Source organism: Myotis myotis, unplaced genomic scaffold (assembly GCF_014108235.1).
Source record: "Myotis myotis isolate mMyoMyo1 unplaced genomic scaffold, mMyoMyo1.p scaffold_m19_p_37, whole genome shotgun sequence".
Classification (NCBI taxonomy): Eukaryota; Metazoa; Chordata; class Mammalia; order Chiroptera; family Vespertilionidae; genus Myotis; species Myotis myotis.
In genome coordinates, this window is record NW_023416343.1 from 549,191 (window position 1) to 566,702 (window position 17,512).

At 51.6% G+C, this 17,512-nt stretch overlaps 1 protein-coding gene across 9 annotated transcripts in view; it reads right to left on the reverse strand.

Moving 5' to 3' along the window:
* Positions 1-6,488: 6,488 nt before the first annotated feature.
* The window catches only part of GOLGA3 (golgin A3), a 31,812-nt gene continuing 20,788 nt past the window's right edge, over positions 6,489-17,512 (reverse strand). For 7 of the 9 annotated variants that reach the window (XM_036303524.1, XM_036303522.1, XM_036303525.1 and 4 more), the window contains 11 exons: positions 17,056-17,150; positions 16,398-16,614; positions 14,210-14,353; positions 13,166-13,363; positions 12,057-12,173; positions 11,670-11,809; positions 11,037-11,169; positions 10,703-10,825; positions 9,702-9,866; positions 8,778-8,941; positions 6,489-8,231 (listed from right to left, as the gene is read on the reverse strand). In XM_036303524.1, the coding sequence (XP_036159417.1) occupies positions 8,012-8,231; positions 8,778-8,941; positions 9,702-9,866; positions 10,703-10,825; positions 11,037-11,169; positions 11,670-11,809; positions 12,057-12,173; positions 13,166-13,363; positions 14,210-14,353; positions 16,398-16,614; positions 17,056-17,150 (1,716 nt within the window). In that variant the 3' untranslated portion in view covers positions 6,489-8,011. Of the gene's footprint in view, positions 8,232-8,777; positions 8,942-9,701; positions 9,867-10,702; positions 10,826-11,036; positions 11,170-11,669; positions 11,810-12,056; positions 12,174-13,165; positions 13,364-14,209; positions 14,354-16,397; positions 16,615-17,055; positions 17,151-17,512 lie in introns of those variants that run through there. The other 2 variants (XM_036303523.1, XR_004966753.1) reach the window with 2 other exon arrangements.

Sequence of the window (17,512 nt, forward strand, 5' to 3'; positions counted from 1 at the left end):
CGCGTGGGCCAGGGCACTCGAACCTGCGTCCGGTAACGCAGCGAGGGAGCGTGGCCGCGGCCCCGACCTCTGACGGTGTGAGGAGGCCGAGCGTGGCGTCCGGCAGTAGCGCGGGCAGCCCGAGGCGCGGGGAACTGACGCCGGCGCGGGCCTGGGGCGGTGTCCCGGGCGGGGGCGTGTCCCGGGCGGGGGGCGTGTCCCGGGCGGCTCCGGTTTCCCTGGGAACGACCCTGCCCACCGCCTCTGGACAGCGCTGTTTCTGGCCGTTTCTGGCCCCTTAGGCTGCTTCTGGGAGCGGAAGGAGACGGAGACCTCGCTGCACGCGTCTTAGCGAGAGCTTTTCCTGTTAACATGCAACCGGCTCTTCAGGGCCGACCCTCGTCTAGGCCCGAGTCCATGCGCCTCCTCGCTTGGGGCGCGGCGGTTCCCCCTGGAAGCGGGAGAGCTGCCTAGACAGTAACTTTTTAAAAATATATTTTTATTGATTTTGGAGAGGGAGAGAGATAGAAACAGCAACGATGAGAGAGAATCATGGACTGGCTGCCTCCTGCACGCCCCCAGCTGGGGATGGAGCCCCCAAACCCAGGCCTGTGCTCTTGACCGGAATCAAACCTGGGGCCCTTCAGTCCACAGTCCCATGCTCTGTCCACTGAGGCAAACCAGCTAGGGCTAGTCAGTAATTCAAATGCAGAAAGAGGAAGAAATGACATTTATGATTTAAAAATAATACAGAAACACCAATCAGAAAGGATATATGCACCCCTATGTTCGTAGCAGCACAATTCACCATAGCTAAGATTTGGAAATAGCCTCAGTGCCCATCACCAGGTGAGTGGATTAAAAAACTGATGTAGCCGAAACCGGTTTGGCTCAGTGGATAGAGCGTCAGCCAGCAGACTGAAGGGTCCCAGGTTCGATTCCGGTCAAGGGCATGTACCTGGGTTGCGGGCACATCCCCAGTAGGAGATGTGCAGGAGGCAGCTGATCGATGTTTCTAACTCTCTATATCTCTCCCTTCCTCTCTGTAAAAAATCAATAAAATGTATTAAAAAAATAAAATAAAATAAAAAAGAACTGGTGCATCTGCACAATGGAATACTACGCTGCGTAAAAAAGAACTTTTACCATTTGCAACAGCATGGATGGACCTGGAGAGCATTATGGGAAGCGAAATAAGCCAGTCTGAGAAAGATAAATATCACATGATCGCATTCATTTGCGAAATATAATGAACAATATAAACTGATGAACAAAAATAGATCCAGAGACAGAGAAGCAACAATAGACCTTTAAACCTCAGAGAAGTGGGGGGGGGGGGCACCAAAGGACTTGTATCTATGCATATGAGCATGACCAATGGACACAGACAATAGGGGGGGTGTGAGCAGGGGGGCAGGAGCAGATGGGGAGAGGCCAATGGGAGAAAAAGGAGACATAGGGAAAACTTTCAACAGTAAAGAATCTGTATATATAAAAGGCTAATATGCTGTGTCCGACCAGTCGTTATGAAGCACACCGACCATCAGGGGGCAGACGCTCAACACAGGAGCTGCTGTGGCGCACACTGACCGATTACAGAGAAACGGCACCTCGGACCTGGCACCCACAAAGCAACACTCGGCTTCCCTAAAGTGGGACACAGGCCCTGCCACCACCCTGGAGCCACAGCCCACCAAATCCCAGCCCACACTGCCTAGACCCCATGGCGCAAAATGCCGTCCACAGCCCAGCCCAGCCCAAAACGGTGGCTGTGGGCGCCGGGTAATGACGTCACGTAGCAACATCCAGCTTCCTCTCCCTAGACAGGAAAAAGATAGTGCATTGCATCAACATGTTATCATTTTTCTCCCAACCCAACTTTGTGATTCCATTAAGGTATTTTTACATCAATCTTGAATATTTTCTTCAGACCCTGAAAATGGATGCAACATCAAACACTGAGTCAAACTCTGGAAGCTCATTGCCAGCACATATATGCTGAGGAATGCGAAACACATCATCGAGAATTGAGGGATCCAGATCGAGAAGCCCTGTTGCCCAACATAATAATCCACTGACCTATGGTCGTGCCAGCCATGATAAATAAAGGGTTTTTATAAAATGTCCCGAAGGTGGTAGAATGGTAAATGAATCAGCTGCAATCACCGGTGTTAAAAACAATACGGCAGGCCCTGGTTTGGCTCATTGGATAGAGCATCGGCCTGTGGACTGAAGGGTCCCAGGTTTGATTCTGGTCAAGGGCACATGCCCAGGTTGCGGGCTTGATTCCCAGTGGGGGGCGTGTATGAGGCAGCTGATGGATGAATTTCTTTCGTCATTGATTTTCTATCTCTCCCTCTCCTTCCTCTCTGCAATCAATAAAAATATAAAAAACAATACAGCAAAGTCAATTATTTACTGGTATAAGAATGATTGTGTGATTATAGGAAAAAAATGGAGATAAGAGAAGTAGCAAGTTAAACGCCTCAATAATAAAATCTACCAAGTAATTGAAGAAAATCCATTTGTAACTTTAAAAGGAACTCATGAGAAGATTCTCCAATATGAATATGTAGAACTAAGCACAAGTTCTATTGGGAATGTGCTGAAACAATGAAGGGTCACATTAAAGTGTGCATCTTTTCAAGCTGCTCCTTGAAACTCAGAGAGAACAATGGAGATGCACAGAGTGTATGTGTTAAATTTTTCTTGAAACATCCCTGAACCAAGACAAAAAATAATATTCATTGATGAATCGGGTTTCAATGCCATCTTCGGGGAACAAAGGCGTCATCAAAAGTTAATACACCAGCCCATGTGACCATGCCAATGATTAGAGGATGAAATGTTTCCCTAATTGCAGCAATCAGCATTCAGGGAATGGTGTGGCATGAAGTGATTGCACATTCCTGTTACTTCAAATATTTTGTTTTGCAACTTTCTCTGCAGGTTACTGCAGAAACTGAATGAAGATAATTTGGAGGATGTGGTTGGTTTTGGACAATGTAAGTTTCCACAAAACCCAGGGAGTATGTGATCTTGGTGGTCAGACGAGGCATACCTTACTATTCCTGCCACCATATTTTCCATGATGAATCCCACTGAAGTTTTTTCAAAAGTTAAGTTCTGCCTGAGATATATTTTGACAGATCCTTCAAACCATGAATGTTTAACAGATGCTATTAATCATTCCGTAGTGACTATTACTCCTGAAGGTTGTCACAATTACTTTATGAATATGTATATGAAATTGCCAGAAGCGGTAGTGGGAGAACTACAATAAAGGAAATTATAATAAGTATTTCTGAAGTTAAAAAAGTATTTTATATTTATTACTACGTACATGCAATATTTAATTTTAATAACAACTTTGCATAAGATCTATTTTTGTTACAAAGCTTTTGAAATTATTTTAGTGGAAAAATTTGCTTTGCAAAAGGGTGAATTTGAAGTGGATAACCTGTATCATGGGGTTTTAGCATGAGTGATGCCAGTTTGGGCCTCTGGTTTTCTGCCCTTTAAAAAAATTTTTTTTTCAGAATGCAGAATGATTTATTCCAAAAGATTGCAGAAGAAAGACATTCATCTTGAAAATATGCTTTGGTGTAATTTATTGGGACAGATCTTCCTTTGAACACGCTCTGCTACTGGCTGCTGTACTGGAATCTTACTGTCTTGTGACGACTTTTAAACACTTAACTGATTCCCATTTGGGAGCAACAAGGAGCCATGTTCAAATCCACTGGGTCCAAGGAGAGTGCCGTGTTTCTCAGAATAGCACCTTCTGTCTCAGAAGAGTGCATAAACATTTTATGACATTAGCACAATTTAGATTAAGACAACACATAATTAATCAAAATGTAAAAAGTGTAAAAGGAGCCCTGGCTTTTGTGGTTCAGTGGTTAGAGCATCGTCCTGTGCACTGAAGGGTTGCCGGTTCGGTTCCGGTCAAGGACACGTACCTGGGCTGCTGGTGCGCTCCCTGCCTCCAGTAGGGCACATGTGGGAGCAACCAGTCGATGTACCTCTCTCTCACATCGATGTTTCTCTCTCTCTCCCCTTCTCTCCCTTCTACTCTTAAAAAAACCAATGGAAAAAAATGCCCTAGGTGAGGATTAACAACAAAAAAATAGTAGGAAAAGATACTGCACTGTAGAGTAAGATACTCAAATGTGTGAATGTTTATGGCAGCTGGTGGCCAGAGCAGGAGTCAAGAAAGGCAGCCAGGGTTCTAAAGGTTTAGTTATAGGAACAGTCACAAGAAAAAACCGGTGCCTCCCATCCAGAATCACACTCTGATCACTGTACGTTTCACTGAAGACTCTGTGTCTGGATCAGGGTCACTCTTCTTGGTCAAGAATAAAGTATGAAAGAAGTGAAACCGGGGAGCCTCAAAACAGACTCAGCCCTGGCCCATGTGGCTTGGCTGGTTGGAGCATCATCCTGTAAACCAAAAGGTGGCGGGTTCGATTCCTGGTCAGAGCACATATCCAGGTTGCGGGTTCCATCCCCGGTCGGGGTGTGTGCAAGGAGGCAATAATCAATGTTTCTCTTTCACACTGATGTTTCTCTCTAAAAATCCATTAAAAAAAAGCTGCGTCAGCCCTAGACAGTTTGGCTGTGGATAGAGCGTCGGCCTACAGACCAAAGGGTCCCAGATTAGATTCCGGTCAAAGGCACGTCCCTTGGTTTCAGGCTCCTCCTGGGCCCTGGTTGGGGCACGTGCAAGAGGCAACCACATCGACGTGTTTCTCTCACATCAATGTTTCTGTCTTTCTTTCTCTCTTCCACTCTCCTTAAAAATCAATGGAAAAATATCCTTGTGTGAGGATTAACACAAAAACGAAAAGAGCTGAGTCAGAGTTACGGTCCTGCTATCATCAGAAGTGTCAGCAGGGCCAACACCTCGGAACAGGGTGTATGTGTGGACCCTCTGCAGCTCAAACGGCCAACACCCTCTGCCCGCCCCTCCACCTCCCTACCCCCCACCCCCGTTCCTGTCAACTCCCCTCTTGAGACTAACTTGCATGTGGCAGCAGGTGATGTGGAGACAGGCAACAATACGGGCAACTCGATCTACCACTGACACTGGATTTCACAGCCTAAAACTTTGGCAAAACAGTAAAATTCTTTGGAGACAAGTATTTGAACAGAGTAACAATGTAAGGTAAGTGTTACTCCCAATATGTAGAGCCCCACCCACCAATGAAATATGAAAATATTTAACAAAAAATAGTTTATTGCACAAAATTTAAGGAATTCCCAAGCACGCTAAAATTTATAAAAAAATCAACATGCTTTTTAAAGTTACAATTTGTGGTGCATGATGACATCTTTCCCCTGAACGCCCCAACCTAAGGACTCCCTTCTATGAGGAAATTTTTAATAGAAATGAATAACTTAAAACCGAGTGTCCCAGACCCTCTAAAACATCCCCCTGAAGACTCTCTTATATAACCTGAGACCACCACCATGGGACGCGCCCGGGATGTGGTCATTGCGTGAATAAGGCTGAGTGTCTCACACGTCACAGGCCTGTCCACGTCGTGTGGGTCCCTGAAGGGGGGGTCACGCTGGCCCCTCACCCCAGAATCTTCACACATCACACTGAACTTTTGTTAAGAAAGATACCCATGAAGTAGAAATGATGTCACGGTGACCTGCAGTAACCCTAGACCAAGGGAGGCCTAAGCTGCAAGGGGCTCGAGGAGACTTCCTCACGCCCTGGCTGCAGGCCGACTCCCCAGTGGATGCTGCGCCCTGGACCCTGGACAAGAGCCTGTTTCACACCCAAACCAAATGCCTCTGATCCCTCCAACAGAGCGGGGCAAAAGTAGGTTTACAGCTGTGAGTACACAGAAGTTAATTCTTGTATTATTATCGTATTATTTTTCCAATGAAATGTTTTCCATGCTTTTGCCTGCCCTGTAGAACAAAGCCTCTCAGATCCGTGGCATCTACCTGGCGTGCATTGTGGAGAAATCAATGATAATGACATTGCAATCGTTTTTTTGAAACGTAAGAAAAGCAAGTAAGGACTTCCCAAGTGAGGACAGGACGGCGTTCGTCACACAGGATGAAGAGACACACACACCTGCAATGGCGAACCTGGGTTATACGGACTCCGGACTTGACTGCTGTTTCTCATGAGTAAATTCCCAATTCCACTTCTGCCAAGAACAGAAGAACACATCCCATCTTGGGAGGAAGCAGTCAGTCCGGTGGAGATAAGCAAGCAGGAGCCATGCCCAAAGCCGGGACCAAAGCCGGCCAGGTGCTGGCTGAGCTGAAGAATGGGCACCCAGGATGATGGTGGCACAGGAGAAGGAAGGCGGCAAGGACAGAGACGGCCTCCCTTGATGGGTGCGTTCAGGATTAGCTTTTCCCGAGAGAAGGACACGGAGGCAGTGGCAGGTCTTCCCTGGGGAGTCTGAGAGCCACTGAGGCACAGGGCTGGGTGCCATGTTTTGGTTTTAAAATTAAAACAAGAATAATGCAGCCAAAGTAACTAAGAACATAAATTATCATGTTTCTCTTCCAATGGCACAAAACAATTTTGTCAAAAATGCTTTCCAACTTATTATGAAAAGTAGGATACATTTATAATGAGTCTTCAAGTATTGTTTCAAGATTGACCCTGTACAAATGAGAGATGTATTCAGAAGTCCCAATACTTACTAGGGACCCTTCTTTAAACTCTAAACGTCTTTGTGGTTAACGCTACTTTATCAATGAACCTTATGACAGCACATTCTAAGAGAACACAGACAGCTTAAAAATACCACTGTTTTCTCTAGGCCGGTGTGACTCAGTGGTTGAGTGTCAACCTATGAACCAGGAGGTCAAGGTTTGATTTCCGGTCAGGGCACATGCCTGGATTTTGGCTTGATCCCCAATAGGGGGTGTGTGGGAGGCAGCCGATCACTGATTCTCTCTCATTACTGATGTTTCTCTCTCTCCCTCTTCCTTCCTCTCTCAAACCAATAAAAATATATATTGTTTTCTCCACAAACAAGACACAAGACACAGCACACAGGCTGGCATGATGTCGGATCTGGACATGTCACCCCACCCTCAGAGCAGCAGATCCGCACAGGGTGCACATGCACCCACCTCACTCTGACTTATTACAATAAATATTATTTTAGATTTTCTTAGCAAACTTGGGGACAAAAATACAACCCTTAAGTCCCACAGTCTGTCCGTTTCTGCCGGTGTAAGGATTTCAGGTGGGACATGTACAGGTGAACCTCACACACTCCGGGTGCCTGGTCATTACAGCACCTCAGACCCGACAGCCATCACCACTGAGCCCAGTGTGTCTCCGACCATCACAGGTCCTGGTGGACACTGCCACTTGGGTACAGAAGGTGCGGCCTGGACAAGCCATGTTGCTTGGGGGTGGTGAGGCCAAGCAGGGTGGTTGGACAGCTGGGCATCGTGCACTTAACAAGGAAAAGACACTCAAAAATAAAGTGAAACAAAAACAAGAAAGAATGCTCTAAGAATATTTGGTTTTAGGAGGTAAATAAAATAATTATATTTCTTAAAATATAATTTTCTTACTGACATCCCTTAATCCTACATGTACATTATTTCCTGACAGCAGATTTTCAAAAGGCAATCGAAAAGCAGACAATTCAGGTCATTTTTAAATAATACGGGGACATACTTTTTAAAGATTAGGTTACGATTCTCAGTATTTACATACACATCCTATGGTGGGATGGCTGTGAAAATAAAATACAAACCAAAGGTGCAAAATTTCACTTCCGCGGGGAGGTGAAGTGAGGAAGTGGGCCCACGACCCGGTTCCCCAGGACCGGTGGCCACAGAGCAGCGTCTATATCACTGGTGAGGGTTCGCCTCCTGCAAATGGCCCCAGACACCTTCTAACACTGTCACTGAGAGCTCAGCTGGGGTTTGAAGGTTTGGTCACTTCTGGGGAAGCTGGTTGTGACCTGCAGGTGGCTCCCGTTATTTCACTCCTTGTAAAGCAAACGCAGAACTTAAGGTCCCTTGTGAGGGACGATCACACACACTCAGCATGGGGGTGCTCGGCAGAGGGTGTTCCCAGCCGCTCTCTGGAGGTGCTGCTGGGACCGGGTGGCTCGGTGTCTCCTCCGGGGGGGGCCTGGTCGCCCAGGGAAGCAGGGCTGGCGGCAGGGTCCCCCTGAGTCCATGAGGACAGTGACTCGTGCACGGTGACGGCGTGTGCCTCCATCTGGCGCTGCAGGCTGTCCATCTCCTGCCTGGGGACACAAGAGGCAAAGGTAGGAAGGCTAGTCAGATGCTATCGCTTCCCCAAGATGGACATGAGCCTGACAAGCTTCAACTTGATGGCCGTTCGCTCACACATGTGGTGCCTTCAGGGACCAAAAGAACTCCCTATTTGCACCAGCTACACAGACGGGTCACAGAACTGCAGGGACCCTTGACGCTGTTCTCAGCACCACCCAGAGGCCAATAGGCCACAAGGCTCTGCACACACGGCTTCTGCTCAGGGACAACGAGGAAGACAGAGTTGAGGGGCTCATGTAGCTTCCCTCACAGGGTCAGAAAAGATGCCCCCACATGGCCATGCCTTCCAAACAGTGAGAGGGATTGAAAGGCTCAGGTCCTGGTGACTTAGGGTTTCTCAGAGCCATTTAGCTGCAGGCAACTCTCACCTTACAACGTGACCCCACTTAACACAGACCTGCTCAGCCCTGGGTGGGCATTCAGTGTTGCAACAGAGACTCTGCCAAGTTAAACATGTGACTCAGAGACTAAGCGACGTGAGACAGAGCCCGCCATACTTCAGTTGCTGGAGACAGCTGTTGAGGTTCCTCAGGGGCTCCTTGCTCACGGCGGGCGGGGGCCTCAGCAGCTCCTCCAGCAGTGAGGCCGGGACGGGGCAGTCGGGGACCTTCACCGGCGTGACGGGGCTGGAAGGGCTGGCCTCGCCTCTCCGTTCCTTTCTCTGCTCATAAAAGCGCATGGTGAGCTCTCTGCCATCACAGGTGCCTCCCAGCCCCATGTAACCCTGAAGGCACATCGGCTTGTCTGTGCCCACGGAGCAGGCAGCCTCAGGGATTTGGGAAATGCTGGCCTAGTAGACAGCCTTCCTACTGCACGTGAGAGCCAACCCCAGTCCCGGCACAGGACAGAGCCGAGCCCTAACCACGAGCTCCCATGTGGGCCTTTCCAGGAGACACCACAACCTGACTCTGAGAGTCCCTAAAAAATTAAGTCAATTTTCCAACCCAGACGACTTCCATTTGTAAGACGTCAAACTTCTGCACAGACAGACAAACGTTGGTAATAAAGCTCTGAATCTAAGCTACTTTCCTGACCATGAAAACATGTAGACACATTGAGGAGAGACACACTGCATGCAGACAACCGGAGCAGGGCCGGTGACCACAGCCTTGGGGTTCTGGGATCTGCAGGCCCAAGCTGTGTCCCAGCTGGACTCGCCGAGGGCCAGGGATCTTGCTAACACAGCATACCAGGGCCTCACTGGGGTTTACAAAGCCCAGTCAACAAAATGGCACCTGAACTCATGAAAAGAAGCAAACAATCGAGTAGAAAATAAAATAAAATGATGTGGCCTGTTGTCCAAGCAGAGTTCTCTGCCACTTACTTCCACACGGTGGCTGCTGAATGTGGTCCCATAACTGTGTCAGAGAACCTTCCCGCCCCACCCGCAGGCCCGTTCCTCTGACGGCACAGCTGCTCACCGTCTTGGCCGCGCCACGTCGCAGGTCCAGCTTGAGCTGCTGGTTCTGCTGTAGCAGAGTTTTCATGTTGTTCTTCAGTTCCGACACTTTCACCTGAAGCATGAACTTGTCCTTCTGGGTCACGGACAGGTCTTCCCGCATCACCTCCAGCTCAGACTTGATATTCTAAGGGAAGTCAGGTCAGAGTTTTCAAAGCTACAAGATCTCAATGCACAGCAGAGATCTCCGTGTGCCGCAAGTCTAGGGGGACAGGAAAGCATGGGCTGCTGTAGGAGGCCCCTTCCTGACTCTAGCTCCTCCCAGCAGTTGAGACTGTGATGCTCACAGTTACTCTCACATCCCCTGTTCTCTCTCTTTTTTAAAAAAATATTTGTATTTATTTTAGAGAGTAAAGGAGAGAGGGGGAGAGAGAGAGAAATATCGATGAGAATCATTGACTGGCTGCCTCCTGCACTGGGGATCGAGCCCGCACTCCGGGCATGTGCCCTTGCCCGGAATTGAACCTGTGACCCTTCAGGCCACAGGCTGACACTCTATCACTGAGCCGAACCGGCTAGGGCACATCCCCCTGTTGTTACCCCAGTGACAGGGCTTCTGTCAGGAGCCAGTGACGCTGCCCTGACCACACCTACAATGAACCTCAGGGATCCCCTGTGAATCCCGGGCTCAGCTACTGAGAAAGAAGCAAAGTCGATTCTGGTTATCAGTCAAGCCACGCTCCTCATCCCCCTCAGCAGTCAGGACTGTCCCAGACACCACGTGGAGCCGTGCGTCCCAACTGGTGGCCTCTCACGTGCTGTGACAATCACACTACATTTCAGATCAGCCCAGTGGGGCACCAGGCTCTGGTGTCCTTGGCCTTGTCGGCTGCGTGACCAAGATGTCCTTGTGAAATGGGGTAACATGGACCCACGGTTCCCAGTTACCACAGATGCGGCGGGCACAGTAACGGCGCAAGTCACAACCATCTAAGGGAAATCGGCCCGTCGTGCGCCCAGTACCTGCAGAGCCCGCTCGGCCCCGTCTAGCTCCCGCCTGCTCTGCTGCTCGCTCAGGTCCAGCTGCTGCCTCAGGGACTGGATTTCTCTCTCCTTCTGATCCACCTCCCACTTGAGGTTTTCCATCTGTAGGAGGGAAGTCACATGAGTAAAAGAATTTTGCAGTGGTCTTCCTGCACAAAAAGTGCTCTCTCCCTGTGTCTTGTATAATGTCACACTTAGAACAAATCACTGTCCCTGTGCAAGCGAACAGGGAACCAAGGGGCTCAGTGTGCCCAGCACAGAGCCCAGCCCTGCAGTCCTGTGAGCTGGGATGCAAAGCTGTTCCCAACATCACCTCTTGGTTGCCCACAGGTTGTTTGCTCAGCTGCTCGTCCAACTGCTGCTGCAGGAGCTGTAGTTGGGTCCGTGCCTCTGAAAGCTCTGCCTGGAACTGGGTGACTTCCTGGGCATGTCTCCCCTCCTGAAGCCTGGGGCAGGAAACAAGGCAGACACAATGCGTGTGCCACCTGACATGACAGCCCCAATGGTGTCGCTCACTGCGACCCGCCCTGGGTGAGCTCACCTACTGCTCCCTCTGGGCAGGACCGTCTAGGAGCATTGCATGCACGGTCTCACCTGAGCCTCACAAACCCCCAGGATCACCGTGGGAGGACAGTGTCAGAGGGACCACTGTGCATCCCTGCACACGTGCGATAGAGCTGCCCTCCTCAGAGCCGACAGTGAGCCCCGGAGGTGGGCACATCCCTCACACTGGGGACTGTTCTCAATGCGGGACCAAAGGGGCAGAGGGGACGGCAGCGTCAGGACTGAAACATGCGGGTGAAGCGCGAGCTTCTTGAGACGGGGTCAGACGGTTCTCCTTCCCAGACCTGCTCCAGGGTGACCTGAGTGCGCTAACTGGACCTGGGGGAGAGCCTTGGTGGGGACCCTTTGCCAGCCAGCCTCTCCTCGGCCCGTGGACACTCACTGGAGACGCTCGGCCGCCGCCTGCAGCGTCTGCACCAGGAGCTCCTTGGCCTGCAGCTCCTTTTTCACCTCGCTCAGCTCCAAGGTGGCGGCCTTGAAGTGGCGCTGGTTGTGCCTTGCTTCTACTTTGGCTGCAGCCACCTGGAAGGACAACACCGGCTTCAGCAGGGCAAAGGCAGGAGCAGTACCCCTTTGCCCTCACTTGTCCTGATGGGCACCAGGGCTCTCCAGCCCCCACATCATCCATGCCCTTATGACCTCTGTGCTCGGGACTTGTACGGCAAGTTCCTGGAGGCAGAGGCCTGCACCCAGTTTCAGACACTGAAAACGTGCCCTGCAAAGGCTGCATGTGGCAATGCGGTGGACCTGGTCAGACGCGGCCACACACCTGTTCCCTGAGGCTGTGCACTTCCAGCTTCTCTCTCTCCAGTGCGGCTTGCAAGGCCTGCACGAGCTGCCTCATCTGGCGGTCCTCCTCCTGCTTGCGCTGCATGATGGCCTGAACCTGCAGCACAGAGAGGGGAGTCAGGAGGGACACCAGTGCCACGGCCCGCAGAGCCCAGGACAGAGCACGGGCACTGTGATTGGCACCACACAGGGGGCGCAGCAGTGGGTGGCACAGGCCTCACAACATGTTACCACCAAGCGTGGAAAACAGGAAGCATGGAGATCCCATTTCTGGAGACACAAACACACACCTGAGGTGGCAGAAGCATGACCACGTGACCATACTCAAGCCTATGGCCAACAAGAGGCACGTGAATCAGGGCTGTAAGCCAACACCTCCCTGGTGAGGGGGTGATGCAGGTGGTGAGACAGCAGGTGCAGGTGGTGGGCAGCAGTGCCACACAGAAATCTTTAAGAGCCCTGGATGCTGTTGCTTAGTGGTTAGAGTGCCGGCCCATGCATCAAAGGGTCACGGGTTTGATTCCCAGTCAAGGAAGGGCATGTACCTGGGTTGCAGGTTCAATCCCTGGTCAGGCTGGGACATGTGCAGGAGGCCACCAATCGATGTGTCTTTTTCACATCGATGTTTCTCTCTTTGTCTCTCTCTGTTACCCACCCGCCCCTTTTCCTTCCCTTTCGTTCTAAAAATCAATGGAAAAATATCCTTGAGTGAGCATTAACAACAACAAAAATAAAAAATAAAATAAGAACAAGTCTATAAACTCTCTGATGGTCAAAAAATCCAAGGCCGCTGATGGCCAGGGAGGGCATCGCTGAAATGCCCAGCTTCCCCAGTCACCAGAGGCTGTGGAGCCTGAGGCAAGGACAAGGTCTGGAGTGAGACCCCATTGGGGTTAGTCCCTTACTTACAGGGCAACTGCCCTGGCTGGGGAAGGCCCACCTGGCCCAGCAGGAGTCGCCACCCCAAGCTCTCCCGGGACAGACCCTGGGCTGTGTGCATGTTCCCTGCAGGAGCTGTGACAGCTGCACACAGACAACAAGGCAAGCCCGGAAGGCTGCCTGCCTCTCCCCCGTGGTGTGAGTCAGCACCTGAAGGTTCAGCTCCACGAGGTCGGCCTCCCTCTTGGCTAGCGCTGTCTCCAACACGCTGTTGTGCTCCCGCAAAGCCGCATTGGACTGTCCAAGGCCGGTGAGCTTCCCTCGCTCGTGCTCCAACTCCAAAGCCAACTTCCTATTTGACTCTTCAAGGCGCTTTATCTTCCTCCTAAAGCCTCTGGATTCCTGAAGCTGAAACAAATGCCAGTGAAGTTATACAGTCACCAGAAAAGGGAACAGCCAGCATGAAACGCAGCGACAGGACACGGCGCACCACACCGGGCGGGGGCAGCGCCATCTTGGGGCCTGACGGTCATGTGGGATCTTTCCAGTCCAGCTTGTCTGAGCCAGGCTCCTTGTATTTGCAACAAGAGTAGACGAGTGCCCTGGCCGGTAAGCTCAGTGTCCCGCCCCCCCCTCTGCTCTCTCTGAAGAGCAACGGAAAAAATATCCGCAGTTGAGGATTAACAAACAATAAAAAGAGCGTATTCGTCAGGCGCACAGCTGCCACAAGCCCTCTGATGCCCACCACACGGAGGCAGTGGTCACTTGTCCTTCTGGGGCAGGTGTTACAGGTGTGGGGGAGTCCTTCTGGGGCAGGTGTTACAGGTGTGGGGGAGTCCTTCTGGGGCAGGTGTTACAGGTGTGGGGGAGTCCTTCTGGGGCAGGTGTTACAGGTGTGGGGGAGTCCTTCTGGGGCAGGTGTTACAGGTGTGGGGGAGTCCTTCTGGGGCAGGTGTTACAGGTGTGGGGGAGTCCTTCTGGGGCAGGTGTTACAGGTGTGGGGGAGTCCTTCTGGGGCAGGTGTTACATGAGTGAGGGAGTCCTTGCTGGGGCAGGTGTTACGTGCATGGGGGGAGTCCAGCACCTGGGTGGTCACAGATCCAAAGAAGCACTGAATAGTGTGCGGAGGGCAGAGCTGACAGGTCAGGCACACCGGCTGGGCTCTGATGCTCCAGGGCCCTGTCTCCCTGCTCCAGAGCTGCCCCGGGAGTGGGTGGCCTATCCACTTTGCCATGTGATCGCGAGCTCGCCTACCTCGTCCTCCAGCTCCAGCACCTTCTCCCGGTACTCCTCCAGCTCCTGGGTAGTCAGCGCGATGACCTCCTGCAGCTCCTTCTCCAGCATCACCTTGCTGTGGCCCACGGTCTGCAACTCCACCTCCAGGGCCTGGATTCTCTCCTAACAGCAGGACAGAAAGGTGAACCGGGTCATGGACTTCCATATGGCTGTGGCAGGGCTAACCTCCCTCCGTGTAGCCCTGCATCGCCCGACCCTGAGAGGCTGCCGGCCACACAGACAGGTGAGCGCTTCTCACAGCACTTCCCTTCCCCTAAGAGGACTTAACTAACCTGCATGCACACAGCGACTCACAGACAAAACACCCTCAGTTCAGTGCTTTGAAAACACAGGAAAGTTTGACTTGCAGGTAAGTTATAAATTACTATCTGTGGCAAGTGATCTGTTGCATGATATAACCAGCAGCACACGTGCACCTACGCACATGAACACATACACACTCTTGCTGTTCTGAGCACGTCCCAGCTGTCTCTACGGAGCCTCCTCATGAAGGTCTAACTCAATGATGGTGAACCTTTTGAGCTCGGCGTGTCAGCATTTCGAAAAACCCTAACTTAACTCTGGTGCCGTGTCACGTATAGAAATTTTTTGATATTTGCAACCATAGTAAAACAAAGACTTATATTTTTGATATTTATTTTATATATTTAAATGCCATTTAACAAAGAAAAATCAACCAAAAAAATGAGTTCGCGTGTCACCTCTGACATGCGTGTCATAGGTTCGCCATCACTGGTCTAACTATTTGCCTCACTTTGGCCTATTACTGAGGACCAGGAAGGTGAGCAACTGCCCAGGTCCACCTCACACCTGCTGAGAGCAGACTGAACAGCAGGTGGCTCTCAGGCTGAGCTCCTGCAGCAGCAGAAGGCAGAGTCTACAGGCTTTACCCTCTCACCTGCCATCTAAACACAAGAATTAACAGAACAGACAGAAATGTTTTATAGTAGAAGGGAAATTATAATTGAATAAATTCCCCCCTCCCAACATTTTATAAAGTAAGCAGGTGAGGAGGAGTATTTAACAATTCGGCAAAAAGATAGCATGCTATGGTAAGTCCAGGAGACGAAAATACACTTCACGAGAGAAGACACAATTGCTAAACAAAGTGAAACAGCTTGTGCTAGAGAGCAACAGGTGAAATGCACAGTAGTTTACTCATGTAGAATTTTACTCCAAGCAGCAAACGTGAAAGGAAACAATCAGACCCAAAGCTGGCAGGGCCCTAAGCCAGTCTGAAAACCTTCATGTCATGAACTCAACCCCATGCCCCAGCCAGGAGCTCCCTCCTGCCTCGCGTCCTCCACGCTGCTCAGGGACACCAGCCTCCCATTATCTTAAACATAATCTATAAGCAAAAGGCTTTGGGCCTGGCCTGTGTGGCTCAGTGGTTGAGCATCCACCCATGAACCAGGAAGTCGTGGTTCAATTCCCAGTAGGGGGCGTGCAGGAGGCAGCCAATTGATGTTTCTCATCATTGGTGTTTCTCTCTCCCCCTCTCCCTTCCTCTCTCTCTCAAATCAATAAAAACATACATATCATTTTTAAAAAAGGCTTTGGGCTCTTGACACTGACCTCCTTCCCCGAATCCTCCAGGATGAGGCCACCTGCCAGCACATGAACCAGGACGCCGGGCCGTGCTGAGCACACTGGCTCGAACCCAAGCCACCCAGTTTTCATGCTGCCACCTGCATGTATTCTAGTTCTTTCTATCGCAGCCTCTCCTGGCCTCACTCTCCTTCAACAGGAGAGCCAAAGGTCTCACCCAGCCTGAGCTGTCAGTCCGCAACACACGCCTTGACCCCAGCTCACCTTCCCAGGACCCTCTGCTGCGACACCGACCTGTCCATCCCAAAGCCTCATTTATTCAAGGCCAGTCAAATGCCACCTCCCCCAAAACGCTTTTCTGGATTGTTTCATACTCACCAGAGCTGACCCGCACACCTCGCAGGTTCACAGGGACATGGCGAGGACTGTGCGCAGCACACATCCCTGGTCACGTTGATACCATGAATTCTAGAGAAGTGCTGCCCACACACTCATTCTGCCCCTTTCCTAGGATTCTAGGAGGGTCTCAGGGGAAATGCTCACAGCCCCACGTCCCACCCTGAGAAGCCGCGACGGGCCGAGCAAATGCGGTACGCACGCGCAGCACGAGGTCGCTGGCACCATCGGCCGCCTGGGCTCTCAGCTGGCTCAGCTCAGCCTCAGCTGCCTCCTTGGCGGTGAGGGCCTCCTGCAGGCGGCGGCTCAGGATGCTCACGGCGCTCTCGTAGGCCTTGTGCTTGCTCTTCATCTCCTTCTGAGCGCTGCTCAGGTCCGAGCCCAGCCGTGTCACCCTCTGCTTCTGTTCGGTGATGGCCCTGGGGCGTGCCAGACGGGATAGGCCGTCTCAAATCTCCCTTACTGCCTCCAGCTCCACCTCCCCCACTCCTGCACCCCCAGATTCAAGAACCCTCCCAACATTTTATAAAGTAAGCAGACGAGGCTGGTGTTGCAGTCCTGGAGCACTGCGCTCCAACCCTGCCAGCAGAGTCACCTGCCAGCACCTGAACCTGGACCCTGGGCCTGTGCTTGAGCACACCAGCTCAAACTCCAGCCACCCCATTTCTATGCTTCCACCTGCACGTGTTCCCATTCTGTCGCTCAGCTCTTCCTAACGCTGTTCACATGCTCCTAACCCAAAAGGACAGAGCAATGAGCCCAACCACGGGCTCACATGTAAGTCGCAGGCTGACACGAGCACAGTGCAGGACACAAAACTCAAATGAAAATACACGCAGAAAGGGGAGGCCCATGCTCACCTGGCGGCTTCCTGCCGTAGCTCTTCCACTTGGGCCTGGAGCCCCTTGTTGGCCTCTGTCAGTGCAGCCACCTGCTGTCTGTCGAACTGCAGAGCCTGAACGGGAGGGAGAAGGCCGTGAGCACAAGCCCCGCCGCCGCTGCTGCAGCCCGTGCGCACACAATCCAGGTCCCCAGGCCATTTCGGGGCTGCCTCGAGCACGTGGGCTTTGAAGGCCCTGACAGAGCTGTGCCCTTTACAAATGGCAGCTTCAGAGCAGTCCAGTGTCCCGAGCTGCTTGTGTCAGAGAGAGGACGGGAATGCTGGGAAGGACTCCCTCCTCGTGGGCGCCCCAGCACCCAGAGGAGTGACCGTGAACTGGTTCAGGGGCCTGGGCCTCCTCCTGGCCCCGCTCGCTGCCCTAAGCACACCCATGAGGACACGTGTTTTCGCGGCTGCAGGTGTCCCATACCCAGCCC